General features: G+C 47.9%; 1 protein-coding gene across 1 annotated transcript in view; it reads left to right on the forward strand.

Annotated features, from left to right (window-relative positions):
• The window catches only part of ZAP70 (zeta chain of T cell receptor associated protein kinase 70), a 94,963-nt gene that overhangs the window by 67,488 nt on the left and 1,719 nt on the right, over positions 1-25,756 (forward strand). The window contains exons 10-11 of the mRNA XM_075281895.1: positions 13,379-13,519; positions 22,741-22,853. Coding sequence (XP_075137996.1) covers positions 13,379-13,519; positions 22,741-22,853 — 254 coding nt within the window. The remainder of the gene's footprint in view (positions 1-13,378; positions 13,520-22,740; positions 22,854-25,756) is intronic.

Here is a 25,756-nt window from a genome sequence, read left to right on the forward strand (position 1 = left end):
CCAGGCTACAGCCAGCAGGGCCCAAAATGTTCCCTATTCTAGTCAGCCTAGAAAAACTCCCACATCGAGACCACGGTCTTCGGTGGTGTGGAAATTTTTTAATGTATGTGCGGAGGACAAATATAGTGCACACTTTGCAACTCGAAACTGAGAAGGGGCTCTGATAAGAGCAACCTTACGACCACTGCTATGCGCCATCATTTGGAAGGCAAGCACTGGGCTCAGTGGCAGAGAGCAAACCCAGGACAATTGTCGTCCGGCGTTGCCACTAGAGATGAGCGAACACTAAAATGTTCGAGGTTCGAAATTCGATTCGAACAGCCGCTCAATGTTCGTGTGTTCGAACGGGTTTCGAACCCCATTATAGTCTATGGGGAACAGATACTCGTTAAGGGGGAAACCCAAATCCGTGTCTGGAGGGTCACCAAGTCCACTATGACACCCCAGGAAATGATGCCAACACCTCTGGAATGACACTGGGACAGCAGGGGAAGCATGTCTGGGGGCATCTAACACACCAAAGACCCTCTATTACCCCAACATCACAGCCTAACAACTACACACTTTACACACTCAATACCACCTCTCTGACAGTAGGAAAACACCTTGAAACATGTGTATTTGGCACTTGCAGTGAGGAGAGCTTGTCACCAGCAGTGAATTTGGCCCTTGTAGTAAGTTGAGGTTGGCACCAACATTTGTTTTGAAAATCAGGGTGGATTGAGCCTCTAACCAGCAGAGTTTGGGCAAATTCATGGTGGAGGGAGCCTCTAAAAACCCCAGTTTGGACCAATTCATGGTGGAGGGAGCCTCTAACCAGCCCAGTTTGGGCAAATTCATGGTGGAGGGAGCCTCTAAAAAACCCAGTTTGGACCAATTCATGGTGGAGGGAGCCTCTAACCAGCCCAGTTTGGGCAAATTCATGGTGGAGGGAGCCTCTAACCAGCCCAGTTTGGACCAATTAATGGTGGAGGGAGCCTCTAACCACCCCAGTTTGGACCAATTCATGGTGGAGGGAGCCTCTAACCAGCCCAGTTTGGACCAATTCATGGTGGAGGGAGCCTCTAAAAAACCCAGTTTGGACCAATTCATGGTGGAGGGAGCCTCTAACCAGCCCAGTTTGGACCAATTAATGGTGGAGGGAGCCTCTAAACAGCCAAGTTTGGACCAATTCATGGTGGAGGGAGCCTCTAAAAACCCCAGTTTGGACCAATTCATGGTGGAGGGAGCCTCTAACCAGCCCAGTTTGGACCAATTAATGGTGGAGGGAGCCTCTAACCAGCCCAGTTTGGACCAATTAATGGTGGAGGGAGCCTCTAACCACCCCAGTTTGGACCAATTCATGGTGGAGGGAGCCTCTAAACAGCCAAGTTTGGACCAATTCATGGTGAAGGGAGCCTCTAAAAACCCGTTTGGACCAATTCATGGTGGAGGGAGCCTCTAACCAGCCCAGTTTGGGCAAATTCATGGTGGAGGGAGCCTCTAAACAGCCCAGTTTGGGCAAATTCATGGTGGAGGGAGCCTCTAACCAGCCCAGTTTGGACCAATTAATGGTGGAGGGAGCCTCTAACCAGCCCAGTTTGGACCAATTAATGGTGGAGGGAGCCTCTAACCACCCCAGTTTGGACCAATTCATGGTGGAGGGAGCCTCTAAACAGCCAAGTTTGGACCAATTCATGGTGGAGGGAGCCTCTAAAAACCCCAGTTTGGACCAATTCATGGTGGAGGGAGCCTCTAACCAGCCCAGTTTGGACCAATTAATGGTGGAGGGAGCCTCTAAACAGCCAAGTTTTGGGAAATTCATGGTGGAGGGAGCCTCTAACCAGCCCAGTTTGGACCAATTCATGGTGGAGGGAGCCTCTAAACAGCCCAGTTTGGGCAAATTCATGGTGGAGGGAGCCTCTAAAAAACCCAGTTTGGACCAATTCATGGTGGAGGGAGCCTCTAACCAGCCCAGTTTGGACCAATTAATGGTGGAGGGAGCCTCTAACCAGCCCAGTTTGGACCAATTAATGGTGGAGGGAGCCTCTAACCACCCCAGTTTGGACCAATTCATGGTGGAGGGAGCCTCTAAACAGCCAAGTTTGGACCAATTCATGGTGGAGGGAGCCTCTAAAAACCCCAGTTTGGACCAATTCATGGTGGAGGGAGCCTCTAACCAGCCCAGTTTGGGCAAATTCATGGTGGAGGGAGCCTCTAAACAGCCCAGTTTGGGCAAATTCATGGTGGAGGGAGCCTCTAAAAAACCCAGTTTGGACCAATTCATGGTGGAGGGAGCCTCTAAACAGCCAAGTTTGGACCAATTCATGGTGAAGGGAGCCTCTAAAAACCCGTTTGGACCAATTCATGGTGGAGGGAGCCTCTAACCAGCCCAGTTTGGGCAAATTCATGGTGGAGGGAGCCTCTAAACAGCCCAGTTTGGGCAAATTCATGGTGGAGGGAGCCTCTAACCAGCCCAGTTTGGACCAATTAATGGTGGAGGGAGCCTCTAACCAGCCCAGTTTGGACCAATTAATGGTGGAGGGAGCCTCTAACCACCCCAGTTTGGACCAATTCATGGTGGAGGGAGCCTCTAAACAGCCAAGTTTGGACCAATTCATGGTGGAGGGAGCCTCTAAAACCCCCAGTTTGGACCAATTCATGGTGGAGGGAGCCTCTAACCAGCCCAGTTTGGGCAAATTCATGGTGGAGGGAGCCTCTAAACAGCCCAGTTTGGGCAAATTCATGGTGGAGGGAGCCTCTAACCAGCCCAGTTTGGACCAATTAATGGTGGAGGGAGCCTCTAACCAGCCCAGTTTGGACCAATTAATGGTGGAGGGAGCCTCTAACCAGCCCAGTTTGGACCAATTAATGGTGGAGGGAGCCTCTAACCACCCCAGTTTGGACCAATTCATGGTGGAGGGAGCCTCTAACCAGCCCAGTTTGGACCAATTCATGGTGGAGGGAGCCTCTAAAAAACCCAGTTTGGACCAATTCATGGTGGAGGGAGCCTCTAAACAGCCCAGTTTGGGCAAATTCATGGTGGAGGGAGCCTCTAAACAGCCCAGTTTGGGCAAATTCATGGTGGAGGGAGCCTCTAACCAGCCCAGTTTGGACCAATTAATGGTGGAGGGAGCCTCTAACCAGCCCAGTTTGGACCAATTCATGGTGGAGGGAGCCTCTAAACAGCCCAGTTTGGGCAAATTCATGGTGGAAGGAGCCTCTAACCAGCAGAGTTGTGGGAAAGCAGGGTGGAGGGAGCCTCTAACCAGCAGAGTTGGTGGAAATCAGGGTGGAGGGAGCCTCTAACCAGCAGAGTTGGGGGAAATCATGTTGGAGGGAGCCTAGTATTAGCAGAATTGTGCAACGCTTATGGTGGATGAGTATGAGGATGCGGAGGAATTGGAGAGGTTGAGTACAGACATGGAGTTTCATGTTGGGGTGCTTTACACAGGTGGGCACAAAAATGAAGGCTCTATCCAGTGGTGGTTCATTTTTATCAAAGTGAGCCGGTCGGCACTCTCAGCTGACAGACGGGTGCGCTTGTCAGTGATGATGCCACCGGCTGCACTGAACACCCTCTCAGATAGGACGCTGGCGGCAGGACAGGACAGCACCTCCAAGGCATATAGGGCAAGTTCAAGCCACAGGTCCAACTTCGACACCCAATACGTGTAGGGCGCAGAGGGGTCGGAGAGGACAGGGCTGTGGTCGGAAAGGTATTCCCGCAACATGCGCCTATACTTCTCACGCCTGGTGACACTAGGACCCTCCGTGGCGGCACTTTGGCGAGGGGGTGCCATCAAGGTGTCCCAGACCTTAGACAGTGTGCCCCTCGTTTGTGTGGACCGGTGAGAACTTGGTTGCCTACTGGAGGAACTGCCCTCCCTGCCGCCAACGTCACATGCTGGAAACATCTCCATCATATTCTGCACCAATTGCCTGTGGCAAGCATTGATGCGATTGGCCCTCCCCTCTACCGGAATAAAAGACGAGATGTTGTTTTTATACCGGGGGTCAAGGATAGCAAAGATCCAGTACTGGTTGTCCTCCATGATTTTGACAATACGCTTGTCGGTTGTAAAGCACCCCAACATGAACTCAGCCATGTCTGCCACAGTGTTAGTTGGCATGACTCCTCTGGCCCCACCGGAAAGTTCAATCTCCATTTCCTCCTCATCCTCCATGTCTACCCATCCGCGCTGCAACAATGGGACGATTCGAAGTTGCCCGGAAGCCTCCTGTATCACCATCACATCATCGGACAACTCTTCTTCCTCCTCCTCCTCCTCCTCCTCCTCCTCCATTAAACGCAGTGAAGCGGACAGATGTGTGGACCTACTCTCCAGCTGTGACGGATCGGATGCTATCCCTAACTCCTCTGTGTGATCTGAGTTATCCCTGATGTCAATCAGGGATTCTCTCAGAACACACAAGAGCGGGATTGTAAGGCTCACCATCGCATCCTCAGAGCTCACCCTCCTTGTGGACTCCTCAAAGACCCGTAGGATGTCACAAAGGTCTCTCATCCATGGCCACTCATGGATGTGAAACTGAGGCAGCTGACTTTGTGGCACCCTAGGGTTTTGTAGCTGGTATTCCATCAAAGGTCTCTGCTGCTCAACCACTCTATTCAACATCTGAAACGTTGAGTTCCAGCGTGTGGGGACGTCGCACAAAAGCCGGTGTTGTGGCACATGCAGGCGTTGCTGGAGAGATTTTAAGCTAGCAGCGGCTACTGTCGACTTGCGAAAGTGGGCGCACATGCGCCGCACTTTCACCAGTAGCTCTGGAACATTGGGGTAGCTCTTTAGGAAACGTTGCACCACTAGGTTGAAGACGTGGGCCAGGCATGGAACATGTTGGAGTCTGGCAAGCTCCAGAGCTGCTACCAGGTTCCGGCCGTTATCACAAACGACCATGCCTGGGCCCAGGTGCAGCGGCTCAAACCATATTGCCGTCTCATCGAGGAGGGCATCCCTCACCTCGGAGGCAGTGTGCTGTCTGTCCCCCAAGCTGATCAGCTTCAGCACAGCCTGCTGACGTCTACCAACGCCAGTGCTGCAACGTTTCCAACTCGTAGCTGGGGTCAATCTAACAGCGGAGGAGGAGGCGGTGGCGGAGGAGGAGGCGGTGGCGGAGGAGGAGGCGGTAGAGGAGGAGGAGGAGGGGGGTGTTCTTCTCGTGTCCCTGCCAGGAATGTTAGGCGGGGAGACGAGGTACACCGGGCCAGTTTGGGAAGCAGTCCCAGCCTCAACTACATTCACCCAGTGTGCCGTCAGTGAAATGTAGCGTCCCTGTCCGCATGCACTTGTCCACGCGTCGGTGGTCAAGTGGACCTTTGTGCAAAGCGCGGAACTAAGGGCCCGCCTGATGTTGAGTGACACGTGCTGGTGCAAGGCGGGGACGGCACACCGGGAGAAGTAGTGACGGCTAGGGACGGCATAGCGAGGTGCCGCAGTTGCCATCAGGTCCAGGAAGGCGGGAGTTTCAACAAGCCGGAACGCCAACATCTCCTGGGCCAGCAGTTTAGCGATGTTGGCGTTCAAGGCTTGCGCGTGTGGGTGGTTAGCAGTGTATTTCTGCCGCCGCTCCAATGTCTGAGAGATGGTGGGTTGTTGTAAAGAAACGCCTGATGGTGCCTTTGATGGTGCAGGAGAAGGAGATAAGACAGGACCAGGGGAGGATGAGGTAGAAGTCAACAAAGTGGCGGAGGCAGATGAAGTGGTGTCCTGGCTCGTCCTCTGGAGTGCATCGCCAGCACAGTCAGCAGTGGCAGTGGCAGAGGCAGAGGCAGTGGCAGAGGCAGTGGCAGTGGCGTGAACGGCAGGCGGCCTTTGTCCTGCCGTTGCTGCCTGCCACTGATTCCAGTGCTTGGATTCCAAATGACGGTGCATTGAAGTGGTGGACAGGTTGCTCTTCTCAGAGCCCCTAATCAATTTCGAGAGGCAAATTGTGCAGACAACACTATATCTGTCCTCGGCGCATTCCTTGAAAAAACTCCACACCTTCGAGAAACGTGCCCTCGAGGTGGGAGTTTTTCGGGGCTGGGTACGAACTGGAACATCTTGGGAGATTCCGGGTGTGGCCTGGCTTCGCCTAAGCTGCTGACCTCTGCCTCTGCCTCTAGCTACCCTTTTTGGTGCTGCACCTGCCTCAACATCCACACTACTTTCCCCGCTTGACATCCCCCCTGTCCAGGTCGGGTCAGTGTCCTCATCATCCACCACTTCCTCTTCCAACTCCTGTCTCATCTCCTCCTCCCGCACAATGCGCCGGTCAACTGGATGCCCTGACGGCAACTGCGTCACATCATCGTCGATGAGGGTGGGTTGCTGGTCATCCACCACCAAATCGAACGGAGATGGAGGAGACTCTAGTGTTTGAGCATCTGGACACAGATGCTCCTCTGTTAGGTTCGTGGAATCGTGACGTGGAGAGGCAGGTTGAGGGACAATGAAAGGAGCGGAGAACAGCTCTGGGGAGCAGGGACAGTTTGGGTTATTGTTCTGTAAAGCTTCGGAATTTTGGGAGGAAGGAAGACAAGACTGTTGGGTAATAGGAGGAGAGGAGGCAGAGTCTGACTGGCTGCTGGACAATGTGCTGTAAGCGTTCTCTGACAGCCATTGCAAGACCTGTTCCTGGTTCTCGGGCCTACTAAGGTTTGTACCCTGCAGTTTAGTTAATGTGGCAAGCAACCCTGGCACTGTGGAGTGGCGCAATGCTTGCTGCCCCACAGGAGTAGGCACGGGACGCCCTGTGGCTTCACTGCTACCTTGCTCCCCAGAACCATTCCCCCGACCTCGCCCACGGCCTCGTCCACGTCCCTTTCCGGGAGCCTTGCGCATTTTGAATTCCTAGTTAGAAATTGGCACTGTATACCAGTAGTAAAAATTGTGGGTGCACGTAACCCCAATATATTCTTTGAATTCCCAGTCAGACACTGGCACTATATGGCAGTAGCAAGAAATGAGGGTATTTGTATTCCCAATATACTCTTTGAATTCCCAGTCAGACAATGGCACTGTATACCAGTAGTAAAAATTGTGGGTGCACGTAACCCCAATATATTCTTTGAATTACCAGTCAGAAACTGGCACTATATGGCAGTAGCAAGAAATGAGGGTATTTGTATTCCCAATATACTCTTTGAATTCCCAGTCAGACAATGGCACTGTATACCAGTAGTAAAAATTGTGGGTGCACGTAACCCCAATATATTCTTTGAATTACCAGTCAGAAACTGGCACTATATGGCAGTAGCAAGAAATGAGGGTATTTATAACCCCAATATATTCTTTGAATTCCCAGTCAGACAATGGCACTGTATACCAGTAGTAAAAATTGTGGGTGCACGTAACCCCAATATATTCTTTGAATTACCAGTCAGAAACTGGCACTATATGGCAGTAGCAAGAAATGAGGGTATTTGTATTCCCAATATACTCTTTGAATTCCCAGTCAGACAATGGCACTGTATACCAGTAGTAAAAATTGTGGGTGCACGTAACCCCAATATATTCTTTGAATTACCAGTCAGAAACTGGCACTATATGGCAGTAGCAAGAAATGAGGGTATTTATAACCCCAATATATTCTTTGAATTCCCAGTCAGACAATGGCACTGTATACCAGTAGTAAAAATTGTGGGTGCACGTAACCCCAATATATTCTTTGAATTCCCAGTCAGACACTGGCACTATATGGCAGTAGCAAGAAATGAGGGTATTTGTATTCCCAATATATTCTTTGAATTCCCAGTCAGACAATGGCACTGTATACCAGTAGTAAAAATTGTGGGTGCACGTAACCCCAATATATTCTTTGAATTACCAGTCAGACACTGGCACTATATGGCAGTAGCAAGAAATGAGGGTATTTGTATTCCCAATATATTCTTTGAATTCCCAGTCAGACAATGGCACTGTATACCAGTAGTAAAAATTGTGGGTGCACGTAACCCCAATATATTCTTTGAATTCCCAGTCAGACACTGGCACTATATGGCAGTAGCAAGAAATGAGGGTATTTGTATTCCCAATATATTCTTTGAATTCCCAGTCAGACAATGGCACTGTATACCAGTAGTAAAAATTGTGGGTGCACGTAACCCCAATATATTCTTTGAATTCCCAGTCAGACACTGGCACTATATGGCAGTAGCAAGAAATGAGGGTATTTGTATTCCCAATATATTCTTTGAATTCCCAGTCAGACAATGGCACTGTATACCAGTAGTAAAAATTGTGGGTGCACGTAACCCCAATATATTCTTTGAATTCCCAGTCAGACACTGGCACTATATGGCAGTAGCAAGAAATGAGGGTATTTGTATTCCCAATATATTCTTTGAATTCCCAGTCAGACAATGGCACTGTATACCAGTAGTAAAAATTGTGGGTGTATATAGCCCCAATTCTATTGCTAGGGGACTTGCAGGGTATTTCTGGGGTGAAGGTGGGGGGGCACACCGTTGGAACGGGTATCGGGGTATATATCGGGTATACGGGAATACACTGACAGTGTATTCCATTCAGGATCCTGGGAAAGCTGGGTTGCGGCGATTGAGCCCGTCAGTGCCACGTTACACTGACAAGCTTCTCCCTGGAATTTAGCTCTTACAAGAGCTGTTGGTTGTCTTCTCCTTCCTATCCTAGCCTGTCCCTGCCTACCCAGAATCTAAGCCCTAGCTAGCTGGACGGAAACCTCCGTCCTCGGTGAATTGCAAGCTCAGAATGACGCGAACCTGGGCGGCGCTGTTCTTTTAAATTAGAGGTCACATGTTTTCGGCAGCCAATGGGTTTTGCCTACTTTTTTCAACGTCACCGGTGTCGTAGTTCCTGTCCCACCTACCCTGCGCTGTTATTGGAGCAAAAAAGGCGCCAGGGAAGGTGGGAGGGGAATCGAGTAATGGCGCACTTTACCACGCGGTGTTCGATTCGATTCGAACATGCCGAACAGCCTAATATCCGATCGAACATGAGTTCGATAGAACACTGTTCGCTCATCTCTAGTTGCCACCATTGCCTCTCCCCACTGTTGCCAGTGCTGGCGCTGAAGTCCAGACCAGCAGTCAGGACACCTCCACATCTGCCTTCGCCACTTTGGAGACTTCTCCCTCATCATCCCCTTTTCCTGCCTCAGCTCCTTCTGCTGCCTCAGCTCCTTCTCCTGCACCATCATGCGCCTCTTCCCACCAACCCACCATCTCCCAGACGTTTGAGCGCAGGCAAAAATACAGCACTACCCACCCACATGCACACGCCTTAAACACGCACATCTCCAAACTCCTGGCCCAGGAGATGTTGCCGTTCCGGCTTGTGGAAACTCAGGCCTTCCATGACCTGATGGCAAGTGCGGCACCTCACTATGCTGTCCCTAGCCGTCACTACTTCTCCTGCTGTGCCGCCCCGCCTTGCACCAGCATGTGTCACGCAACGGACAAAGGTCCACTTGACCACCAATGCGTGGACAAGTGCATGTACACAGGGGCGCTACATTTCAGTGACGGCACACTGGGTGAATGTACTTGGGGCTGGGACCGGGTCACAAACTGGGGTGGTGTACCTCATTTCCCCGCCCAACATTCCTGACAGGGGCTCTGAACCACCACCTTCCTCCTCCTCCTCCGCCATCACATTGACCCCAGCTACCTGCTGGAAACGTTGCAGCATTGGCGTGGGGAGACGTCAGCAGGCCGTGCTGAAGCTCATCAACTTGGGGGACAGACAGCACACTGCCTCCAAGGTGAGGGATGCCCTCCTCGATGAGACATCAACATGGGTTTCGCCGCTGCACCTGGGCCCAACCTCCAACACGTTCCATGCCTGGCCCACGTTTTCAATTTGGTGGTGCAACGGTTTTTAAATTTACCAGAGCTACTGGTGAAAGTGCGGCCCTTATGCGCCCACTTTCGCAAGTCTACAGCCTCCAGCAACGCCTCCATCTGCCAGAACACCGGCTGTTGTGCGACATCCCCACATGCTGGAACTCGACATACCACATGTTGAGCAGAGTATGTGAGCAGCAGAGACCCTTGATGGAGTACCTTCTCCAAAACCCAAGGGTTCCTCAGAGTCAGCTCCAGCAGTTTCTGGAGCAGTTTCTGCACCATGAGTGGCCATAGATGGCAGACTTATGTGAGATCTTGCGTGTCAGCTGTGACAATGCACTCGTGAGTGTAACAATCCCGCTCCTGTGTGTGATGTGAGAATCCCTCATCGCCATCAGGGATAATGCATTGCGCTGAGGAGTTGGGCATAGGAGCAGAACCATCCCAGCAGGATAGTCAGGGCACACTCCTGTCCACCTCACAGCGTATATTGAGGGAGGAAGAGGAGGAGGAGGATGACGAAGTGGCAGATCTCATTGTCACACAGGAGGCTAGCGGGGAAGTTCAGTGCGTCCCATTGCTGCAGCGCGGTTGGGGAGAAATGGAGGAGGAAAAGGAGGACATGAAGAGTGACCATTTCGGTGGGGGCAGCCAAGTGATGCCAAGTAACACTCTGGCACACATAGCTGAATACATGTTGGGGTGCTTTTCAACTGACAAATGCATTGTCAAAATCCTGGAGAGCAACAACTACTGGATTTTTGCAATCCTCGACCCCGGTTATAAAAATAATATCTCGACTTTTATTCTGGTAGAGGGGAGAGCCAGTCGCATCAGTGATTGCCACAAGCAACTGGTGCAGAATAAGATGGAGATGTTTCCATCAACTCTCATTGGCGGCAGAGAGGAGAGTTCCTCCAACAGGCTAACAACTGCCATCCATTCCACACTCGGCAGGGGCACACTCTTCCGAGAAGAAGGGCCGTATAGCGCCCGAACCGCGTAGCCTTGTACCAGACTATCCTGTACAGTTACATCTGTAACTTTTTTAATATGGAAGAATAAAGAGTTAATTTTTAACCTCGTGGATCCTTGTTCTAAATTGGCACCTTGGATGCAGCTGGCGTCTCTTATTGTTGTCTACTGTAGAGTTGATAGGCTGTGATAGTGGGGTAAAACTGTGACTTGGGGGCTTGTTAGATGCCCCCAGGCATGCTTCCCCTGCTGTCCCAGTTGCATTGCAGAGGTGTTGGCATCATTTCCTGAGGTGTCATAGTGGACTTGGTGACCCTCTTGAGTCGAATTGTGGGTTCCCCTGAAACGAAGCATTTTTTCCCCGTAGACTATTATGGGGTTCGATATTCGTTCGAATAGTCGAATATTGAGCGGCTATTTGAAACGAATAACGAATATCGAATATTTTACTGTTCGCTCATCTCTACTAATAAACAGAGAGGATTTGTCTTGAATATGCAGTTTAGTGCTTTAGTTTACAGGAGATTGCAGGTATGTATTAACCCCTTCCCGACATCCGCCGTAAAAGTGAAAAAAAAGTAAAAATAAAAAAGTTTAAATAAGTTTAAAATAAATTAGAAATAAATAAAGCCCCAAAAATCCTTTTCCCCATGTAAAATGTTTTATTATGTAAAATAAAGAGAAATAGAAAAAAATATACAAAATACATATTTGGTATCACCGTGTCCATAATAACCTGAACAATAAAATTAAAACATTATTTAACCCGAACGGCGAACGTCATAAAAAAAAACGTAGAAAACCACACAAAATAATGATTATTCACCACCTTTCCCTTACAAAATGTTCAATAAAAAGTAATCAAATGGTCAGATGAAAACCAAAATGGTACCATTAAAAAGCAGAGGTGATCCCGCAAAAAATAAGCCCTCAACCAGCTCTGTCTAGCGAAAAATAAAAATGTTATGCCTTTCAGAAGATGGCGATGCAAAAATAATTGATTTTTTTCCCTAAATTGAATTTTATGCTGCACAAATAGAAACACATTAAAAAATAATATAAATGAGGTATTGCCGTAACCGTACTGACCCGCAGAATAAAGGTAACATGTTACTTATGCTGTACGGTGCACGGGAAAAAAAAAAAATGCTAAAAAGCAATGCCAGCATTGATGTTTCCTTTTACATCCTACCCAGAAAGAGTTAATAAAATGTAGTCAATAAGTTACAGGCCCCAAAATGGTGGCATTGAAAAGTACATCTAATACCGCAAACACCAAGCCCTCATATGGCCACATTGCGAGAAAATAAAAATAAAAATCTAGCTTGTACAATGTGAAGATAAAAACCCCAAAAGTCGCCAAATCATTAGGACATAAGTGGCTGCGACTAGAAGGAAATGTATAAGCTGTACGAGCGTTTTCAGGGGACACCCCATATTTAGAGCTTTTGAGAGAGAATACACCAGTGCTGATCCCCCAGAATGTTCCTCTTCCCCATCCGTATCATAGAAGCTAGTGGGAAAATAGAATGTGATTTGGTGTACCCAATTTACTCGGCACAGCTTACATATTTACTTCGGGGTTACTAATGCTCACTACATCACTTGATAAATTCTTTGAGGGGTGCGGTTTTCAAAATGGGGTCACTTTCTAGAGGTTTCCACTGTTTTCACACCTCAAGGGCTTTGTAAATGCGACATGGTTCCTGAAACTGATCACAGCCAGATCTACCCTCTAAAAGCTCCTTGGCGCGCTTTCCCTTCTGCGTCTCGCTGAGCGTCCATATATTAGTTTACACCCACAAGTGGGGTACTATGGTAGTCGGGAGACGTTGCATAACAAATTGTGGGATGCGTTTTCTCCTTTAACCTCTTGTGAATGTGCAAATTCTAGGGCTAAACGAAAATATTAGTAAAATAAAATCAAATTTGAAAATGTCACCTCCATTTTGTATTAATTCCTGTTAAGCACTTATAGGGTTAAAATACTAGGTCTATGTTGTTTTGGCTTATTTAAGGGGTGCAGTTTTGAAAATGGGGTGATTTATGGGGGGCTTTAATACAAGGGTCTTTCAAAACCCCTTCATAACTGGATTAGTCCCTTAAAAAATGGGTTTTGGAAATTTCTTGAAAATTTTGAATATTGTTGTTTCACTTATAAACCTTCTAATGTCCATAAAAAATAAAAGGGTGACTAAAGTTTGATACCGACATAAAGCAGAGATCTGGAACATGAGATTTATGATATAATTTTGGCGGTCTGACTATCTGTATGCAATGCACATCATTTCAAACTTTATAAAATGCATATTTTTCAAAATTTCCACCAAATTTCCTATTTTTTCCAAAATTAAACACAAAACATATCTACCAAAATTTACCACTAACATGAAGTATAATGTGTTACGAAAAAACAATCTCAAAATCACTTTGGTAAGTTAAAGCATTCCAAAGTTATTGCTACATAAAGTGACACATGTCCGTTTTGAAAAATCGAGCTTGGTCAGGAAGTCAAAAGGTGACATCGGCGGGAAGGGGTTAATAGGCTCATTTTGTATATTAAGTGGTATATTTACTTACATGTTTCCATAGGCTCGGCAAGGTGGAAAATGGCCTTTGAAATGGTATGCCCCAGAATGCATAAATTTTCGAAAGTTTTCCAGCCGAAGTGATGTATGGAGTTATGGTGTTACGATGTGGGAAGCATTCAGTTATGGCCAGAAACCCTATAAGGTATATATATATTTGTGAATATGTAGGTTTTTATTATCATTGTACTTGTGGAATAAAATAAATCATCCAATCCTTCTATGTGCTTGAGGAAGGATCCTATCCATACATTTATCGAATTCCCCCCCCCCCCCCCCCGTCTGTTAATACAAAAGTACAATAACGATAACAACAATAATAGGGAGGGAAGCCTTGTGCTGCTGTTATGGCTAAGGGAAAACATTATCTACATAATCAACGATTCCCTATCATCATACCAGCAGCACAAAGTGGGTAGATGTCAAGTAATCCCCTAAGGGAGGGTTTCCTCGACTTACAGCGCGCAAGACCAACCGCCCAAAGGCAGCAGCGTCAAAAGCACGTGAGCTAAGTCTGTAGTGCTTTACAAACGTGGAATGGGAGGACCAGAGGGCCGCTGCACAGATATATGTTCCAAGGGCACTGACCTTTGCTCTGCCCATGATGTCGCGTCTGCCCTCGTGGAGTTTGCCCTAAGGCATGCTGGAGAAGGAAGATCTTGAGAAGAAAAAGCCATTTTAATGGCCTCCCTTACCCACCGGGAGATAGAGGGTTTAGAGGCTTTAAGACCTCTGAACCTCCCAGCAAAGTTCACCAGAAGGTTCTCTGACCTTCTAAATGACTCTGTTCGTTCCAAATAGATCCGCAGGCAATGGACCACATCCAAAGTATGGTGCCTCTGGTCCTCAGGAGAGGAGGGGGCAGGAAAAAAGAACGGCAATGAAATTAGTTGGTTTAAGTTTGAGACAGAAAGCACCTTGGGTTGAAATTCTTTTAAAAACTGCAATTGTACCCTGTCCTCAAAAAAAGAGGTGTAAGGCTCCTCTGATGACAAGGCCTGGAGTTCACCAACTCGCTTGACTGAAGTAATCGCCAATAGGAAGGCAGCTTTGTAAGCCAGAAATTTTAAATCAACTTCCCTTAGCGGCTCAAATGGAGAGTCGCAAAGGGCTGAATGGACAGTTCCGAGGTCCCACTGTTGAACAGGGGCTGACACCGAGGGTTTGATTCTCATGGCTCCCTTTAGGAATGCAGATACCAAAGGGTGTTGACGCCTCCTCAGATAGGTGGACAAAGCGGCGACATGTACCTTCAGAGTGGAAGGAGATAGCTCTTTGTCTAGGCCGTTCTGCAAAAACTCCAAGATGACTTCGACAGGAGGTTTGAAACGGGAGACATCCCGTCCATTACACCAAACCCTGAAGATCGTCCAGATCCTTTGGTAATTCTTGTTTGTGGACTCTGCCATGGCACAGGCAAGAGTGTTCCGAACGGCCTCTGACAGTCCGCTATCTAGGAATAGGGACTGGTCAACCTCCAGGCTGTCAGGCTGAATCTCACCAGATCCTGGCATCTCAGACTTCCTTGAGTGACCAGGTCTGGGAGAGGGGGAAGCCTCCAGTAGTCACCACGACTCATCTGTATGAGCTGGGCAAACTAAGTCCTTTTCTGCCAAAATGGTATTATGGCAATCACCTGGACTTGGTCCTGTCTTATCTTGAACCTCCAAGGGATGGACAGGGCATCCACTGCCAAGGGATTGTTCTCCTGATACAGCGAACAGAATTTCTCCACCTTGGCATTGAGTCAGGTCGCCATGAGGTCGACCTCTGGGAGACCTCATCTCTGGACAATCTGCTGGAACACCTCTGGATTGAGGGACCATTCTCCTGATACAGTAATACCCCGACTCAACTAATCCGCTACTATGTTCAGGGAGCCCTTGATGTGAACAACGGATAACTGGGACAGGTTCTTTCTGCCCAGGAAAAGATCAGATCTGTGATCTTCAGGAGAGGTCTGGACCTGGTTTCTCCCTGTTTGTTCAGGTACAACACCGACGTCATGTTGTCCGTCTGGACTCTGACAGCTTTGCCCCTCAGGTAAGGAGTGAAGTGAAGCAATGCCAGGTATACCGTCCTGCGTTCCCTCTGGTTGGAAGATTCTGCTTACGGGCTGTTCCAATGACCTCGCACAGTCCTCTTGTCTACGTGGGCTCCCCATCCAGTCTGGGATGCATCTGTTGTCAAGAGGGTCCAAACTGGTTGGACCAAGGACCTTCCGTCTTTCAGGTGTATCCACCATCTGAGGGAAAGACGGGTACTGGTAGAAAGGCAGATCTTCTTGTGGAATCCTTCCATAGACCTGTTCCATGTCGCCAATACTTCCGTCTGGAGTGGACGGGAATGACTAGGTACTGGGGAGTGAGTGCCTGTCCTGACTTGTATACCTCCTATTGGCAACATGGGTAAGCCACAGTGCTATTAAACCTGTATATAGTGGTATAGGATACATGTGAACCTATGTTGTTATAGTCACCAATGTGTGTGTTTCAATGCTATCACTTTATGGATAGGAGACATATATTGGACCACATGGTAACTTTAAACTTCTAGCATTTTCTTTGAGCTGTTGTGGTAATGTGTATAACTTAGTGGCCACTCATGATATATACCTCAGCGGCTATTGATACTATTGCTATTTGTATATAATGTCCACACACGGCGTATAAAGGACTCCAATGCTGAGGTCCTTTCTGGCATTAGCTTAATCCATGTGCATTCCATTGTATGTAAATACTTAAAGGGACCACATACCATCTGCGGCACTTCACTTTTACCCAGTCAGTTTATATTTGTAGATTCCCCTTCTAATGTCCATCTTTTATATATGTGTATGATGTAATAAATAAAATTATGACAAGTTTATTGACCTAAACTGGATATGTAGTATATTCCTTTTATACTAAGTGTCATACTCACGATTGCTTTTCTTGGGAATGACATAAAGCGCAGCGGACCGCTCTGGCAGAAGATGACATTAGACCTAGGACTCTCATGGCGGTCCTGATGGACACACGCCACGTTCTGTAAAGAAAATGTGCAGCCGCCTCTATCCTCAGCCTCCAAGGGACGGATAGAGAGATCTACAGGGTCTCTGAGTCCAGCAGGAACCCTAGAAACTTCCTCCGGGTGGAGGGAATTACCTCGGACTTCTCCCAATTGATTAGCCAGCCTAACCTCTGGACGAAGGAGATGGCTAACTGCAGATGCTGCAGGAGGACTTGAGGAGACTTGGCTTTTTTGAGCCAGTCGTCTAGATAGGGAACGATGAACAGACCTTGGAGTCTGAGGGCGGCAGCGACGGGAGCCACCACCTTGGTAAAGGTGTGAGGAGTGGAAGATATGCAAAAAGGTAGGACGGCAAACTGGTAATGCTCCCTGTGAGCGGAAATTTGGATGGCAATCCGAAGATACTTCCTGTGTGGCTGGAAGATGGGTATATGCAAGTATGCGTCTTTGAGGTCTAGAGTAGCCATGACCTTGCCTCGCTGGAGAAAGGAGGTTACTGAGTCGATAGACTCCATCCTGAAGCGCTTTTTTCTTATGAAGCGGTTCAAGTATCTGAGATCTATGATCATTCTCCAGCCTCCTGATGCTTTCTTACAAGGAAAACTGGAGAGTAGACCCCTACTCCTTTCTCCGAAGGAGGGACCTTTTCCAAGGCTCCTTTCTTGATGTACTCGAGGATAGATGTTTCTAAGATAGTCTGACGCTCCGTAGGCAAGGGGCAAGTCGAAACAAAGCGATCGGGAAAAAGCTGTAAAAATTCGATCACATATCCTTGCTCTACGACTTGCAACACCCACTGGTCTTGAATATGCGTGCGCCACACGGACAGGAACTGAGAGAGACGATCTCCCACAGGACCATCAGTCACAGCGAGTGGCCTCCTGTCAAAAACTTGACTTCTTCTTGGGGTCTTCTCTGGAGCGACCACAACCTTGCTGATGGGTTCTTGTGCGCCTCTGGGATCGGGTCCTCGGGCGAGTGTAACCACTCCCCCTACCAGAGGGCCGTCTACTTCTGGAAGCCTGAGGTAAGGACTTCCCCTGGGTATCTGCGAGGCCCTCCATCAATTTATCCAATGCACGCCCGAACAGTCTTCCATGCTCAAATGGAAGGGCGCATAGCGCGAACTTGGATGATGAGTCCGCCCTCCAGGGCTTGAGCTAGAGGGGTCTTCTCGCCGTGGAGAGAGCCATGGTCTTGGAGGCAATACTAAGCTGTTGGCGAGATGCTTCGCCCATGAAGTTAGCAGCCAGAAACAGGGAGGATATGGATGATAGCAATTCGTCCCTAGGGACTCCGGAGTCAATGTCTCGCAAGAGTTGGGCAAGGCGAGAGCGAATGCTATCTGCTACTGATGTAGAGGCTATAGCCACGGAGGCTTGGGCAGAGACCGCAGAATAGCATTTCTTCAGGGTCCCGTTCACACGTCGGTCCAGAAGGTCTTGCAGATTTGAAAAGTCGTCCAGAGGAACCACTGTATGCCAAGAGAGCTTGGCGACTGCCAGATTCACTTTAGGAGGGAACCCCCAGAGATCCATCTGGGCTGGAGGAATTGGGTACAGGATCTTGAACACTCTGGTGTTGAGGTGAGCTCTCTTGGGAAATCTCCATTCAGCTTGCATCAGCTTGGCCAAAGCTGCATCCACATGAAAGGCCCTCAGACCTCCAGAGGTGGATGGGGAGGCTTCCCCTTCAACATCCTGGTCGCCTGACCGGACAGACTTCAGCAGCCATCCCATTTTGTCCATGGGGAACAACGGTCTGCTGGAATTAGAATCCTCTTCATCTGAAGAGACAGTTAGATCCTCCACCTGCAGTCGCTCAAGGGGTGGCAGGGATAACTAGCGCCTCTCCGAGTGTATGGAGGTATGAGAAAAGGACTCCTTAAATCCTCCTAGGAAAAAACAAAGGGGAGGATACCATTATCCGTTTTTTTTGTTTTGTTTTTTGTAGAGGAACAAATAAAAACCTCAGGTGAACTCACTACAAAGTCCTTCACCCAGAGCATAACGTCTCGGGAGGACACATCCTCAGGAGGAGGACCTCTGCAACCACAGCAGTGGGACCACTGGTATTCTGAAACATAAAGAAAACTCAGTTTCCATGTTCCTCGCCATCACCTAATACTGCAGAGGATGAAAACATATCTTACCATCAGGAAGAGGTACGTCGCAATCTGCGCAAGATAAATGTCTCCTCTTAGAAGACGATTTCCATCCTCTGTGGTCGTCCGGAGGAGGGGTAGTAGACGACATTAGGAAGTCGCTAGTGCACTCGACTCTACGGAGAAAATAAGACCTTAGGTCTAGACCACAGGCAACAAAACCACTGCAAGACCTTACTTATGGAATGAATCGAACAGCAGACTTCTGCGGCAATCTCAGGAAATTTGGTGGAAACACAAACCAATAGCTGTGGTAACAGGTATAACACCTAGAAACCAAAATCAGTAGGAACCTCACTAGCAGGCTAATAAAGCCTAGAGTGACCAGCCTCTGCCCCTTTTAAACAGCCCGCCCGGAAGTGGGCGGGGCTCCTGCTGCCGCAGGACAAAACTCCTCTACTCTTAAGACACAAAGGGGCACCATCCCTGCTTACCTCCAAGAGGTTGGTAGAGTGGAGCTCGCCTCTAGGCCCAATGTCATGAACTGAATTCACTGGGTCTTGAACCCATGACTTTCTGGCTGTCTGCTCTGTGTTGCCCTGAACCTCACCACTACCTTGCTCCTCCTGTGTACCGAACTTTGCTAACGCCTGACTACGATTTGATCTGCTCCTCCTGTGTACCGAACATTGCTAACGCCTGACTACGATTGATCTGCTCCTCCTGTGTACCGAACCTTGCTAACGTCTGACTACGGTTGATCTGCTCCTCCTGTGTACCAATCTCTGCAAACGTCTGACCATGATTTCTTCTACTTCTGAGATACTTATTCTTCATTTATTAATATTTAAGTACTGTACCATTTGCCCCACCATTTGGACTCCAAATCTGATAACTAGCATCGTTACATATAGTTTCCAGTTAATCTCTTCACCAAAATTTCCAGTAATTTTGGGCATACCATGGCTCAGCATCCACAATCCTTTAGTAGACTGGAAGTCAGGAAATGTAACTTTCACTTCTGAATATTGTCAACAAAATTGTCAACTGAAGCAGCCTATTCTTTCCCAGGTGGGAGCTACTGAAAGATCCAGCACTATCGCTGTCGAATTACCTGAACCTTATTAGGAATTTCTCAAAAGTTATTAGTCCGATAACAAAATTAACCCAGAAAGGAATTCCTTTTAAATGGTCTTCAAGTGCCAATGAAGCATTTAACCAATTAAAGACACTTTTTACTGCTGCTCCTATCTTAGTTCATCCTAAACCAGACCTCTCATTTATAGTTGAAGTGGATGCTTCAGATTCAGCAGTAGGAGCATTGTTGTCCCAACAGTTGGAGATAAACAGTTGCTTCATCCTTGTGTTTTTTTTCTTGCCTGATGTCTCCTCCGGAAAGAAACTATGACATTGGGAATAAAGAATTACTTGCAATTAAGAAAGCATTCACAGAATGGAGGCATCTTCTTGAAGGAGCATCTCATGTGGTTCAAGTTCTTACAGATCACCGAAATCTAGAATTTATTAGATCAGCCAAGAGACTTTCTGGTAGACAGGCTAGATGGTCTTTATTTTTTTCAAGATTTAATTTCATTATTTCCTACAGACCAGGATCCCGCAATGGAAAAGCAGATGCCTTATCCCGGATGTGTTCTGAAATAACACAAGATGACACATCCGAAACCACCATCTTACCTGCTAAGAATTTTGTAGGGGCAATCATTTCCAAGGATATACTTCAGAAGATCAAAGAAGGTTATAATGGAGATCCCTTCTTTAATCATCCCCCCACAGATATAGATTTAGTGTTTAGAGATGGGGTTTGGACTCTTGATCAGTGTGTATACGTTCCTGAGACTACTCGATTAGAAATTCTGCACCTTGTTCATGACTCTAGACCTGCAGGTCACATGGGAGTCGAAAAGACCAAAGAACTTTTGTCTCGCTCATTTTGGTGGCCTAAATATCAAGTGGATGTAAAGAAGTATGTTTCTTCCTGTCAAACCTGTGCTAGGAATAAGACCCCTCGATCCTCACCAGTGGGATTACTTCAACCCCTTCCTATTCCATCTCGTCCTTGGGGTTCTGTTTCCATGGATTTTATTGTTGAACTACCATCTTCAAAAGACATGTGTACAATTCTGGTAGTGGTAGACCGTCTGACCAAAATGGCTCATTTTATACCAACAAAGGGGGTACCCTCTGCTGAAGAGACTGCAGAATTAGTCATCCGAGAAGTTTTCCGCCTACATGTCATACCCGACAATGTAGTTTCTGACCGTGGGGTACAATTTACCTCAAAGTTCTGGAAGAGTTTTTGTGCCACTCTAGAAATTGAAGTAAACTTACCTTCTGCCTTTCATCCACAATCTAATGGACAAACTGAGCGCACTAACCAAACCCTTGAACAGTATTTGCGGTGTTACACAAGTTATCTCCAGGATGACTGGGTTAATTTCCTTCCTACAGCGGAATTTGCTTATAACAACTCCCAGCATCCTTCTACGTCTCCGAGTCCATTTTTTGCCAATATGGGTTTCCATCCTACATTCATTCCCAACCTTCCAATTTCTTCTTCAGTTCCTGCTGTCTCCGACAGACTGTCTACCTTAAAGCAAGTTCAAGAAAAATTGACAAACGCTCTGCATGAAGCCCAAGATCGCTATAAGAAGACTGCTGATAGACATCGTAAGTCTTTTCCTTCCTTTGGTATAGGAGATAAGGTATGGCTCTCTACAAGGAATTTGAAGCTCAAGGTACCTTCAGCCAAGCTAGGTCAGAAATTTATCGGACCATTTGAGATTGTGGCTCAAATTAATCCTGTAGCGTTTCGTTTAAAACTCCCAGATTCTATGCGGATTCACCCTGTTTTTCATTCCTCTCTTCTCAAGCCTTTTGTGGAAAATCCATTCCCGGGACGTAACTTGCCTCCACCTGAGCCAGTTGAGGGAGAAGAGGAATATCTGGTAGAAGATATTTTGGATTCTCGTATTCATCGAAATCAGTTACAGTACTTGATAAAGTGGCAAGGGTATGGTCCTGAAGACAATTCATGGGAACCCGTAAACAACATCCATGCTCCACAACTGGTAAGAGAATTTCATCAGCGCTATTTAGAGAAGCCAAGCCAAGTACCGTCCAGAGGATGCTCCTGGAGAAGGGGGAGTAATGTCACGAACTGAATTCACTGGGTCTTGAACCCATGACTTTCTGGCTGTCTGCTCTGTGTTGCCCTGAACCTCACCACTACCTTGCTGCTCCTGTGTACCGAACTTTGCTAACGCCTGACTACGATTGATCTGCTCCTCCTGTGTACCGAACATTGCTAACGCCTGACTACGGTTGATCTGCTCCTCCTGTGTACCAATCTCTGCAAACGTCTGACCCCGATTTCTTCTACTTCTGAGGTACTTATCCTTCATTTATTAATATTTAAGTACTGTACCATTTGCCCCACCATTTGGACTCCAAATCTGATAACTAGCATCGTTACACCCAATAATCCGGCGAAAAACGCCGAAAACCACACTTTTCCAGAAAACAGGAAGTACGCAACCTGCAAATCTTCCACCCCTGACACAGGGAAGAAGGATGCAGGTTCAAGCCAGACATTCTGGAGGGGGCGGGGCACAAAGGCTCACCCGCCCAGAGTAAGGCCGGCCAGGGGCAGGGCTCAGGAGAGAGAAGAATCTGAAGAGCAAATAGAAGAGGCTGGGACTCCCACAATCAGGAAAGGGGAAAAAGGTAAGGAAAAGCACTTAGCCTTTACCCCGGCCCCGAGGAGGACAAGAGTCCTCCCCACCTGTCCTTAGTCCACAGGACAGAAAAAAACACACGGGGGGGGGGGGGTCTCTTGCCCTCTTATAGGGCGTAGTCACGCATTGTATAATTAATTGCTAATTAAAAACTCCACCTGTCCTACCAGCACACAGGGGCAGAAATACCCCCAACTTTGTGCTGTTCGTATGACGATAGGGAATGTGTATTATCCATCAAGGGCATGCCCATTACGATTTCTCCTAAGCTATTTTACTTTGTTAAGAAAAAGGTCTACTTGCATTGGTTCAGCCCCTTCCCCACACACACTTTTTTTAAAACTTTTTGTTGTCCATAGATGAAATTGCTTTGTAACTGATTTTGTTAATCTCATGGGTTTACTTGGTATACTGACTCAATCTCCTTGCTTTGCTCACTATTAAAAAAAACAACAAAAAAAAAACAACTCATGTAAAATCTCTTTTGCATTATAGAAACTCAAGGGTACAGAAGTCCTGAGTTTCATTGAAAGAAATGAGCGCTTACCATGTCCTACAGTTTGCCCTAAAGAAATGTATGAACTCATGTTGGATTGCTGGACCATCAAGTAAGATACTGCCATTTTCTACATCATAATTTAAATTCTGTGTTATTTATGTTCAGGGGTTGGGTTCAGATTGTCAAAAACAGGGTCTGAAAAGACCCCGTAGTATAATAATTGTTCATGGGTGGTCCACAATGGGGCATACTTTGTTCAGAGACCACTGTGGGGCATAATACTGTGTGCAAGGGCCACTATGGGGCATAATACTGTGTGTAGGGGCTACTATGGAGCATAATAGTTCGTGCAAGAATGCATGGGGCGGGTATGAATCGGTCACTTGGGGTCTTCGAGGGGTGTAGGATCGGTTGGGTGGGGGATCATGACAAATGTTAGCCTTTGGCCCCACCATTACATACATACATACATGTTAAATGCCATTGTGAAGCGCCACTTAATGTTAGCCTAAAAATATCTGCTGATAGGGGGTCATGTAAAGTTTTCATCATCTCCTATTGAAACACAATCCTCCTGCACCACTATTCTGATTGTCCAGTACCTTTGTTCAGGCAGAAAACTCGCGCCAATATAGTGTGTTTCTTTGGGATACACTAGAACTCACAAGTGATGGAGTAGGACCAGCTCCTCTGGCCATATCATCACTGCATCACTTTATAGTAAATTGCTTACAGGAATGACCTGCTTACTGCTGTGTGCAGGCAGGGGTTAAAGAGGTTGTGCAGGACCTAAATTTATGACCTAAATATGTAATCCATCAGATCATCTGTTCGGGATCACTTCTGACATCTGTACTATGCACTGTACAGAGCCAGAAGCAAAGGGTTCTGTTCCATGTATACTGGGCTCAGTTTTACTGCAGCTCTGTTAACAACTCCCTTCAATGGGAACTGAGTTGTAGTACCAGCACTTCACCACCATAAAGAGCAAAGACACATCTGCTTTCTGGCTCCCTGGAGTGTATAGTATGGGCAGGGCCGCCGATAGGCCAGTATTACTGGTACTGGCGTCAGGGGCCCGGCAAAATTGAAAAATGGAGGGGGCCCGGTTTTGGCCCGCCACCGTGTGCCGGTCCCCTGGCGCCCGCAGCAGTCATTCAGGGCCGGCGTCAGCACAGGGCATAGTCGGGCAAGTGCTGGGGTCCACAGAACCTCTGGGGGCCCCCGGAACTTGCCCGCCCCAGTACTTGCCGGTCCCGATTTCAGCTCATCGGCGTCTGTCGGACGCCAATGAGCTGAATACATACGCGATTAAAGCAGGAGCTGTGACAGCGCAGCTCCTTCTTTAAACGCTGCTGCCCGGTTTCGGCGTGTGTAGGCACGATGACGTCATCACATCGCGCCTACAATTATGTCAGTGGAGTGAGCAGAGAGAGGAGCGGCGGCGGAGCGATGGAAGAGGTAAGTGTAAGTGTTTGTTTTGTGTTTAACATTAAGATGGAACATAATGAAGGGGCCCATGAAACTGGGAGGCAAATGAAGGGGAGAGGGGGGGGGGGGGAACGGCATGACACTGTGGAAGATGAAGGGGGTGGGGAGAGAATGGCATGACACTGGGGCAGATGAAGGGGGGGAGAATGGCATGACACTGGGGCAGATGAAGGGGGGGGGAATGGCATGACACTGGGGCAGATGAAGGGGGGGAGAATGGCATGACACTGGGGCAGATGAAGGGGGGTGGGGAGAGAATGGCATGACACTGGGGCAGATGAAGGGGGGAGAATGGCATGACACTGGGGCAGATGAAGGGGGGAGAATGGCATGACACTGGGGCAGATGAAGGGGGGGAGAATGGCATGACACTGGGGCAGATGAAGGGGGTGGGGAGAGAACAGCATGACACTGGGGCAGATGAAGGGGGGGTGGCACGACACTGGGGCAGATGAGGGGGGGGGGCGGCATGACAATGGGGCAGAGACAGGGGGACATGAAACTGTGGGCAGTTGAAAGGGGGAGAACAGCATGAAACTGGGGACAGAGATGGAGGGGGGGACATGAAACTGGGGGCAGAGGAAGGGTGTATATGAAACTGGGGGAGAGATGGAGGGGAGGCATATAATTTACGGGTGCCTGTAGGAGGATTATACTGTGTGGGAGCACATGAAAAATTAATGAGAATGGGCGGAGTCAACAGAAAAGTAGGCAGGGCTAAATTGTCTCCCTTTTTCTCCTCTTCAAAGGTTGGGAGGTAATACATAATTGGTATGTCACAAAATAAGGTAGTTTTAAAATGGCGGGGGGGGGGGGGGGGGGGCAGAAACTTAGGCTGTATGGGGCCCCAAAATTCCTGATGGCGGCCCTAAGTATGGGGGTTGGAAGTGGCCCTAAAAAGATATTCCATGCAGGGCACAGCTATTGGGCCTCCCATCAATCAGATGATAAATAAAATATATAGGCATGGAGGTAACTCTGACACTAGTGGAGTGGGTGGCATTATGAGGGACACATTGTACAATAAAAGGAGCTACATGTGGATTATACTGTTGGGGCATAGGGGAATCTGACTTGTAGTAAGGGACTGACACGACAGTATTGGGCCCTGATATTTAATAACTCTAAATGTGTATACATAATTTTTGTGCTGGGACATTTGCCTTGTTGCTTGTGCCAAGACCCTGGAAGCGCCAAAGATCAGCAGTGCGGCACATTGAATTGACAAAATGTGACTGTGTTGTAAGTGCAGAATTTTAGCATTTGGGGCCCCACCTTTTAAGCCAAGACCCATTGAAGTGGATGGGAAGTGCCGGCGTGTAAGGCTCGGCATGAGCAGAGCTTGCCGTACACGCAGTGCTTCCCATTCACTTCAATGGGAGGGCTCGTAGTGAAAAAAGCAGCCCATTCATTTCTATGGGGAGCGCTTGTATGCCGGCTCCCATAGAAATGAATGGAACTGCTTTATACGCCGCTTATTCCGAACGTGTTTTACGTTCAGAATAAGCTGCCGTATACGTA

This window comes from Leptodactylus fuscus, chromosome 1, assembly GCF_031893055.1.
Source record: "Leptodactylus fuscus isolate aLepFus1 chromosome 1, aLepFus1.hap2, whole genome shotgun sequence".
NCBI classification, from domain to species: domain Eukaryota; kingdom Metazoa; phylum Chordata; class Amphibia; order Anura; family Leptodactylidae; genus Leptodactylus; species Leptodactylus fuscus.